This window comes from Octopus bimaculoides, chromosome 15, assembly GCF_046866305.1.
Source record: "Octopus bimaculoides isolate indiv1 chromosome 15, ASM4686630v1, whole genome shotgun sequence".
In the NCBI taxonomy this organism is placed as follows: domain Eukaryota; kingdom Metazoa; phylum Mollusca; class Cephalopoda; order Octopoda; family Octopodidae; genus Octopus; species Octopus bimaculoides.
This window is the reverse complement of record NC_142942.1, coordinates 53036316-53046124: the sequence shown is the minus strand read 5'-3', so window position 1 is coordinate 53046124 and position 9809 is coordinate 53036316. Positions and strand designations below refer to the sequence as shown.

Here is a 9809-nt window from a genome sequence, read left to right as displayed (position 1 = left end):
TACATATGTATATATATATACATATGTATATTACATATGTATATATATATACATATGTATATACATATGTATATATATATACATATGTATATACATATGTATATATATATACATATGTATATATATATATATATATATACATATGTATATATATATACATATGTATATATATATATATATATATACATATGTATATATATATATACATATGTATATATATATATATATATACATATGTATATATATATATATATATATATATATATATATATACATATACATATATGTATGTATTCATATATATACATATATGTATGTATTCATATATATATATATATATACATGTGTATATATATATATATATATGTACGTATATACATATATGTATGTATTCATATATATACATATGTATATATGTATGTACGTATACATATATATACATGTGTGTGTATAATATATATATATATATATATATATATATATATATATAAGATACTTATAATACAGACACTTATATGTACTTACGTATATATGTCACATACAAACATACACACATATGTATATGTATGTGTGCGAATGCAGTGTGGGTGAGTGTGTATATGAATGCATGTGAGTATTAGTAAGTTTAGCAGTGCCTTTTATTGATCAACCGTTTCTCTCGATGTCTGCAGCAAAGCTGAGTAAAAGACGATGGTATTTGATGCCATTGATGATGATAATGATGAGAAGGGGATGGAGGGGGGTATGAATGATGATGATTATAATGTACGTCATTTGGGATGCGAGAGAAATAGAGAGATGAGACTGTAAAAGTAAAAGAACATATATATATGTAAACAAAACTAAGAAGAAAAGGAAAAAAATAAAAACAGTGAGGAACGAACGAAGTTGAGGAAGGATGGCTCACGTGAACACTAGTTGAAGAGGGAAGCAGCTGAATGAATATGTTCTGAGGTGGGATTGCCCATGTTCGAAGAATTCCAATAGTGGAACCCCGTTTTAGGAACAACAAGCGTGACTGCCTACTTAATCTTGGAGAAAGACGAGTAAAATGCAAGAGACAGATCAGCTAGAGAGAGATTAAAGCTGAAGTAATTTTTAAAAAAATATATATTTTACAGTACGATGGTGATAATAATAATTAAAAGTAGGAGTAATAAAAATAATAATAATAGACATCAAGTCATTTAGTTTACCACAAGGTGATAAATAAGTCTGTGAATGGCTGGCATCCACCAGATTATGATTGGGGTTTGTGAATATATACACAGACGTACGTATGAGTGGACATGTATATAAACATGTACATATCTATACACACATACAAACACGTATGTATAAGCATACCTACATAAGTGTGCCCCCTCCCACGACTCTGTAGGTGTGCCTATGTATATGTGCATATATGTAAATTATACATATACATACACTTATGTACATGTATATTTAAGTACATATGTACAAATTTTACAAACACAAATATATTATATAAATTCTATTTGTATACATACACATACGCACACTTATGTATGCTTAAAAGGTATATCGGAAAAAGGGAAGCTTGACAGTACATATATATGTGTGTACAGAACAAGTTTTATAAATATAACGAACGATAAGGGAGTGTCGATGATGATGACTAATACTGAAAAAGAGTATAGTCAACAAAATCGACCCCTAATACTTTACAATTATTTTATCGTCCCCTAGAAAGAATAACAACAAAGAAAGTGACCATTGGGATTTGAACTCACAACGTTGAGGGGCGACGTAGACAAGTGTAACGTGCATGAGTTTTTTCGTCCACAATCACCAAAATAATTAGCGACCGAAGCTAAATGGCTCCAATGTTCTTTAATAATGATTATTATATCATGGTTGTTCACATTATATGATCCCTTGGCAAAGGGATCTTATACAGGAGATGAGAAAGTAGGAGATAAGGCATTTCAGTCATTACCACCTCGTCTCTTTTGAAGATATGCAGGATTGCTTTATCTAATGTTTGGTTCTTGATATAATACGATGTGTTAAGGGAGATTTGGCTGCTATTTCTAGTAGGTCGAGAAACAAGTCAAAGTCTTCGTTGATTAGATAGATAGATAGATAGATAGATAGATAGATAGATATAAAACACACGTATAGGGTTAATAGGGGTTGTAGCATTCATGCCTTTCCCAGCAGCCTTTATTTAGTAACCCTAAGATAAATAGTAAAACGGCTCCCGAAAGGGAACTAAAAATGGGTCGTAGACTCATTTATTTACCGCCGAAACATGTTTGATAATAATTGGTATTATTGATTTCTTTGAAGCAACAAGGCATTAAATTCTTTTGTGTGTGTGTGTGTTTTATTTTTGTCTTCGTAAAAGACAAGGAAATGGGATGTTATGGTGCACACGCGTGTCTACGAAGAACACGAGGGACGTGAAATAAGGTGGATGTCTTAATTATCATTCATTTTATTTTTCTCTTTTAGGGTTTTGCAGGAGTACGGTGGAACCGTTTCAGAAAATTCATTAATTCTCTTTGGAGAAAGGCATGACAGATTCACTTCTCCTCTCACATCCATCGTCATCATCGAACTAAATCAAATATAAGAAATCCAATAAATTTTATTATAGTAGTGGTCGTGGTGATGATGATGCTGTTTCAAGGGTTATATATCATATGTATATTAAATGAAGACATCGTCAGTACAAAAACACACTAAGCAATCCCTTAAAAAGAAATCAGGATGCTATCATCTTAAGAGATGACGAGACCCAAGAAGAGAAAGAGGGAGTAGGAAGAGAGAGAAAGTGTAAGTATCTGTTATATCTCTGTATCATCATCTCGTAAAACTTGGCCAGATGAACGGGTGGCCATAAAGTGGTGGATCACTTAAGTGGCTGCAGTGTATCAGAGACAGAGGTAACAAGGGTGTGAATATGCACCATAGAAGAAATATACTCTATATATATATATCAATAGAATCACACGTACACACGTGTAAGCATACATACACAGATAATATATTATATATATGCACGAATACTTGTACATTGTGTGTGTATTTGTATGGATGTATTCATACATCTGTATATATTTACATACAAGTACACGCATCCAAATAGATTACTGAGCGGAAGAAAAAATATATAAAAATCAAGAAAGTAATACAACAGCTTGAGTTTGTCGTTTAGGTGTGAACATAGATTCATTAAAATAACGATTGTGAAGAAAACATTAGACTCACCTGGCGCCGTTCGCCGTTTCTTTTATCACTGACTTGCCATTTATATCAATGACCTCGTCGTTAACTTTAATTTTACCGTTTTTGAAGACAATACTCCCGTCTCTGACATCAATCACTTTTACAAACGTGCTACCTTGTCCTAAAAATTGCTTTATTCCTTCTCTGGTCGAGCCGGTGGCATTTATAGAGAAGTTGTCGTAGTTGCCGGCAGACGAAACTGCACAAGTACCCGAATTCGAAGCTCCTCCGGGCGACGACGACCTCACAGGTTTCAGAGTAGATTTCCATGAATCTATAGTGTCTGCTGGTACTGTATCCAAACTCAGTCCGATATCTTCCCCCGGATGGCAGAGTAGATCTACCCTGAATATCTGGTCCTTCCTCGGGGGTTTCGTCGGAGGGGTTGTCCGGTGTGCATCGCTGCAGTGAGAGCCGCCACCCCTTCCACAACCACCCGTGGGGTCATTCGCCAAAGAATACGATGACGGTAAGGTACAAGTGCCATGTCGCTGACCACCCGGGGATTGGTCAGCCTTCGGAAGGGTACCATTCGAATATTTCGGAGAACTTATGTTATGACATGGTAACGTAGCACAGCCGGGTCCCGGTCCTCTTTTACTTGATTTCCGGTTCGTTTTGCAATGTCCCGAACTTCCATGGTTGGAAGACAATAATTTCGTGAAAAATGACTTCAAGTTAAGACTTTCCATTGCTGAGCGGTTTTCGTTGTTTTCGGCGAGTGTCTTGTCCGTAATTTGAGCTCTAACCTAGATGGTAGTGTACTATAAGAAGCAGTAGCAGCAATACAAGACTCTTGTGTGATTTTTCTTGCAGTAAACTTAGGCATTTCCAAAAAACCTGTCAGTAATATCATAATGTTGAAAATTTTCACAAAACAATCAACAAAATTAAATATATTTTCAAATTCTTTAACAGCAACAAGGTAGAATAATCATCATTAATTTTAACTGTAATTATAATTTTCCTTCTGATAAAGGCTTTAAAAATACATTCGATGTTCCCAGCATCAAGTTGCCGTAGCAGACCGAAATATCAGCAGATGTTTCGTTATAAAGCAGTAAGTTCCATTGCATATACAAGGTGTTGCTGAAACACCAGAGACCATACTATTTTATACATACATACATACTTACGTATCTATTCTGTGTGTGTGTGTAATTAGTGTTAATTAATTAGTGAAGTAATTAATCGTTTTCTTCTGGTAGGAAGAATAATGACCAAATTGTAAATATTCTGTGTAAGAAATAGGTTTTCGTTTCACAGAAGCACCAAGTGGTAAATTCCATGACACAACCATTCTGGAAACGTCCACGGAACCAATGTCTTAAAATATTTTCAAATTTTACTATTTCATATATATATATATATATATATATATATATACACACACACACACACACACACACACGTTCGCTTATCAATCAATATGTTGGTTCAGCATACGAGTTGATGCAGCTTATTACATATAATATACACACACACAAGATATAGATATAAAATAAGAGTCTTTTTGGGATAAGAGAAACTGGTCTCTGTCAAGGGTTCTTTCTGTTCTTTTACTTCCACAGTGCAAGTGATGCTAATAATATATTATAGAATAACTCCTTGATATCTTGATTTTATTTCTTCCGCTCATTTAGATCCTCTCGTGAAATAACATCCTTGTGGGGTTTGTTTCTTTTTTTTTTTTTTTTTTTTTTTTTCCTTTCTTGAATTATTATTATGTGATGCAATAAATACTTGAGCAGATCATTAAACTGAATCGATTTGGTATAGAAAGCAAGAGCTTTCGAAAGCACTAAGTAGGTGCTCACAGTCACACACACATTACATATAAATATATATATATATATAAATATATATATATATATAAATATATATATCATGTACGTGTGTGAATATATGTGTGTGTATGTATTTACAATGTAGGATAATGTGTATGATCGCGAAATGTATATATATTATATAATTTGATTCCAATATAAGATTGTCCTGACTGAATGGAGACGGGGGTCAGATCATGTAAGAACTATTAGTAGCATGTGCGATCGTGTGTTTGTATGTATGTGTGTTTGTTTTAGAACAGCAGCAGTGGAGGATCTCTTAAAGAATGATGGCAAAGAGAGAGAAGGAGAGAAGGAAATAGAGAGTGAAAAGGGAGTGGTGAGAGGTTACTGAGGAATTGGAAGAAAAGACACTTGAAGAGCTGAGATTTCAAAAGGACAGGGAAAAGAAGAAAGAGAGTTATGAAGAAGAACGAGTGACTTAGAAAAAGAGAGTGAAATTGAATGGAGTGCCAATGAAGTGGGAGGAGAAAAAGATAGATAAAGAGATATAGTGAGAGGTAGAGAGGGAAGAAATGTAGCGAGATGGAGTTCCAAGCTAAGGTGGGAAATTCCGACAGGTTCTAACTAAAAGCTGGTAAGCTGTTCCGTGCGCAAGCAAGTCACATTGTTAAAGAAAGCCATGGTCGAGCAAGCAAGCAGCTAGCACTGAAAATGTATAGAGTGTGCATGTACATGTGTATAATATATATAAATATACGCGTGTGTATGTTTCATGTACTATGTGTATTTGTGGTGAACATCTATTTGGGCCATGTAAGGGTCTCTCTCTCTCTCAGCAAACGGCGCCAATTCTGTAGTAGAGTTTATTTTCTTTTTCTTTGCCTATCTTTTTCTTACCCCACCTTTTTTTTTTCTTTTTTTTTTTCAATTTCTTTTCGTGGGATGGGGGTATATCATACGTGTGAATTACTCGTGAAACCTTCACACATATAGTTAGTTTTGTCTTCGAGAAATTCGACTTGTTGTTATTACATGTTCCCCTGATGTGTCACGTAGTTATCTTTTAATCTATGCAGATATGTGTACGTATATGTATGTGTATACATACTTGTTGTTGTTCTTCTCCTCGTGTACCTTTTACAGTTGTTGTAATCCATCATTATCTGTCGTTGTAACAGTAAGACTTGCAATGACTGACATTCAGAGGCAAGACTTCTACGCTAATGGGTACTTAAAGTATATATATATATATATATATATATATATATATATATATATATTTATAGGTATGTACACACTGAATTACATAGATGCACACGTTTATTCACACACCCAAGAAGAGAAGGTAAAGATAGCGGTGGTGGGGAGATACGAAGAGATAAATTATACATAGACTTCTGTTTGTATTTATCTACCAATAGACTTCTGTTTGTATATATACATGTATGCGCGCATGTCTGAATATATATGTATGAATATGTTTGCGTGTATATATATGTCTGTGTGTATAAGGAGAAAATTATCTAACCCATAAACTAACTAACCAACCAGCCGCTTAATTAGTTCGCTAATTCGTCAAGGCAGTGCATGTGCGTGTGTGTACTCATGCTCACTATCCATTACGAGGTGAGCCCAGCTGTGTATATACGTAGTGGACCGCGTGGATTTGAAAGGTTGCTAGTATGTATGTGTAAACTGGTTAAAAATATGCCCTTGTTTTTGTCTTCTGTAAATAAGTGTGTGTGTAGGTCTTAAACAAATAGTTTTGCGTGTGCATGTTTAGAGTAGGGGGCTTGAATACCCGCGCAACGCGTGTGCGACGTGTGTGTTGAAGCCAGTCAGTCAACATGTGTGTAAGTGGAAAAAAAAAGTGGTATTATCTCCGGGCGGCTCTGATTGCACACATCTGTAATCAGAGACATTCCAGTGTAGACCATCTCATCGTTTTGTATACATTTACGACTACACTGTACAACGTATCTTTCCCTTTTTTTTTCTTTTTTTTTTTTTTTTGAAATGGCAGAGTGTGATTTAAGGGATATTTGGTTGTTATTTCTAGCACGTTGAGCAACGACGTAGAGGCTTCCTCGTTGGTTTATGTGTATTGTTGTTCCATTAGCCACGGGTCGGTCCTGACTGACAAGATGTATGATGATTAATTAAGTTCCAATCGTGATCATCCTATTTTATTGTGTATTTAAGAGGTACATTATACATGCAATGTGCCTGTCCTGATAAATCTTAAAAGACGATAGAACGTGATCTGAGGTAGATTTGGCTGTTGTATTCAGCATACAGAATCTCCGTTAGTGACTTGTGAGTGTAAAATACACGAAGTGGTGCTGAAGTCATTTTAACTGTTACATGATGGACAATGTAGTAGTAGTACAATCACTACTACCACTACGACTGTTACTAACTACTACTAATGTTGCTGTGCGAGGCGATCGACGCATGGTGCAATACGCACAAATTATGTATGTATGTGTGTGTGTGTGTATATATATTGTGTTTGAAAGACTGGAGTAGCAACTCGTGGTCTTAAATAAAAAGTCTGTGTATTTGAAGCTGCTCAAACACAAAGTGTGTGAGTGTGTTAGGCTTTACGAACTTGATGCATAAGATTCATTCGGATACCAGTGACTCGAGGATCTAGAGTTTCACGCCAACGTGCTTATCAGACTCAATGATTGTGTGTGTGTGTAAAACTATATAATAGAACCCGTTGAAAGACATTCCCCAACATTGTTCGTCCAAAGAGTGAAACTAAAGGAATATGTAATATAATTCTATATAAATATGTGTGTGTGTGGTTGTATGTACTTTACGCTCATACATCTTTTATTTGTTTCAGGCTTTGGACTGCGGCCATGCTGGGGCACCGCCTTGAAGCTTTAGTCGAACAAATCGACTCCAGTACTTATTTTTAAAGTCTGGTACTTATTCTATCGGTGTTTTTTGTCGAACGACTAAGTTACGGGGACGTAAACAAATCAAAATCGGTCGTCAAGCGGTGGTAGAGTACAAACACAAAGACACACACTCATATACGACGAGCTTCCTCATAATTTCCATCTACCACATGCACTCACAAGGCTTTGGTTGGCCTGGGGCTATAATGAAAGACACCTGCCTATGGTGCAACGCAGTGGGACTGAACCCAAGACCACATGGTTGGGGAGCATATGCCTGCATCTCTATGTATGTATAAGCCATATCCAGGGGATGACTTTAAACTGCATCCATTAGTGAGGCCCCGGTTCAGGGGTTCCAGGAATTCGTGGAGCATGGAACTATCTCTGAGCCACCACTGTTCTGAGGTCTACTTTGACTTGAAGTAGTTGCATCTGTCAGGATCCCAGCTATGGGTTCACTACGATATGTGATGACACCCCGTCTGAGTGCAGGGACATAGAATTACCCCAGGTTCGTGTTACAGTGCACAGTAAAACCACTGAAAGTGAAGGACCTCTAGCTGTTGTCACTGGATCCTTCTAAAAGAGGGACACTCATGTAAAACCTGCAGGTTCACATGATTACTGGCCATCTTGCTCTTGCTTAGCATTTATCACTATAATCCAGTGACGTAAAGATGTCTTTTTATTTGACCTCATTTGTCGTTCTATTTACTGAAAGTCCTCTTGTGATGGATGAGTGGTGTCATGTGCTGACCTAACCAGTTGCAAGTGCACAGTCAGTTAAATTTCATCGGTCACCTATGCATCAAACCATGCAGGTCTGCAGCGGGTCTAATAGTCATCTGAGACGTCATGGATGGAAAGACAAAAATTTCATTGACAATGAGGAATAACAAAGAGACAGCAGTCTGTAAAGATGGAGTATTCACCATATATATATATATATATATATATATATATATATATATATATATATATATGTAGTATTCACCATATATAAATTGTCGGAATCATTAGAGCTTTGGATAAAATGCCTTGCCTGCTTTTGTTCTGATTCTCAGCATGGTCTGACTGCAACACTTGTGACAAGCTGTATTGTCCCAGAAGCAGTATTCATCCCTTCCAAAAATCATCAATGATATGGAAAGGGGAGATTCACATGTATGGATAACAATTTGTCAGTGAAAAACCTTGATTAAGCCTGCACATCATACAACTATAGAGACATGGTCAAGCCTGTTTAACAGAGGTACTTAGCATGTATACATGCATATATTTATGAGTTTAGCCTTTTTTTTTTTGTTGAAAAACCTAAGAGTTCTAGGAATCATCAAAAAAATAAACAAGGATCACTATCGCATTTCATTATTAAATAAACACATATTGTTTTACCATGTGACAATTTTATTTTCGCATCTCAACAATGATTCAGCCTTAAAAAGGTTGCTATATTTTTGTTTATTGTGAGGTTGGCAACTGGAATGGCACTAACGAGAAGCAAGCAGTCGTGCTTCGAGCGACTTTCTGTGTATTTAACTTCAAACGGGGAACAATAACGTACACAGGAGAAGAATAAATAAGAACATTTACTAACAGCAGTACATATAGACATGTGAGCAACATTTTTCAGGTGAAACATGCTGGAGCAGAACATGAGCTTTTTTTACCTGAAAAAAATATTTTTAATGGACCGAAAAAAAAAACAAAGTATTATAATAGAACAAGTTGATTAAGCTAATTAATAATGTAATTAAGAAATTATAATGCTAGTACAACAAAAATATTGCAAATAAAAGAAACGTTTGATACAAAATGTCAATATTTGATGACATTTTTGCTATTTGCA

General features: G+C 35.5%; 1 protein-coding gene and 1 long non-coding RNA gene across 2 annotated transcripts in view; one reads left to right on the top strand and one right to left on the bottom strand.

Moving 5' to 3' along the window:
- Positions 1-7703, bottom strand: part of LOC149132532 (uncharacterized) — a 182220-nt gene extending 174517 nt beyond the window's left edge. Inside the window, exon 1 of the mRNA XM_089363875.1 lies at positions 3238-7703. Within this exon, the coding sequence (XP_089220001.1) occupies positions 3238-3947 (710 nt within the window). The 5' untranslated portion in view covers positions 3948-7703. The remainder of the gene's footprint in view (positions 1-3237) is intronic.
- On the top strand, positions 5572-9370 carry LOC149132531 (uncharacterized). The gene is made up of 2 exons (XR_016244467.1): positions 5572-5679; positions 7900-9370. It is a non-coding gene; the product is annotated as an uncharacterized LOC149132531 (long non-coding RNA).
- Positions 9371-9809: the final 439 nt, after the last annotated feature.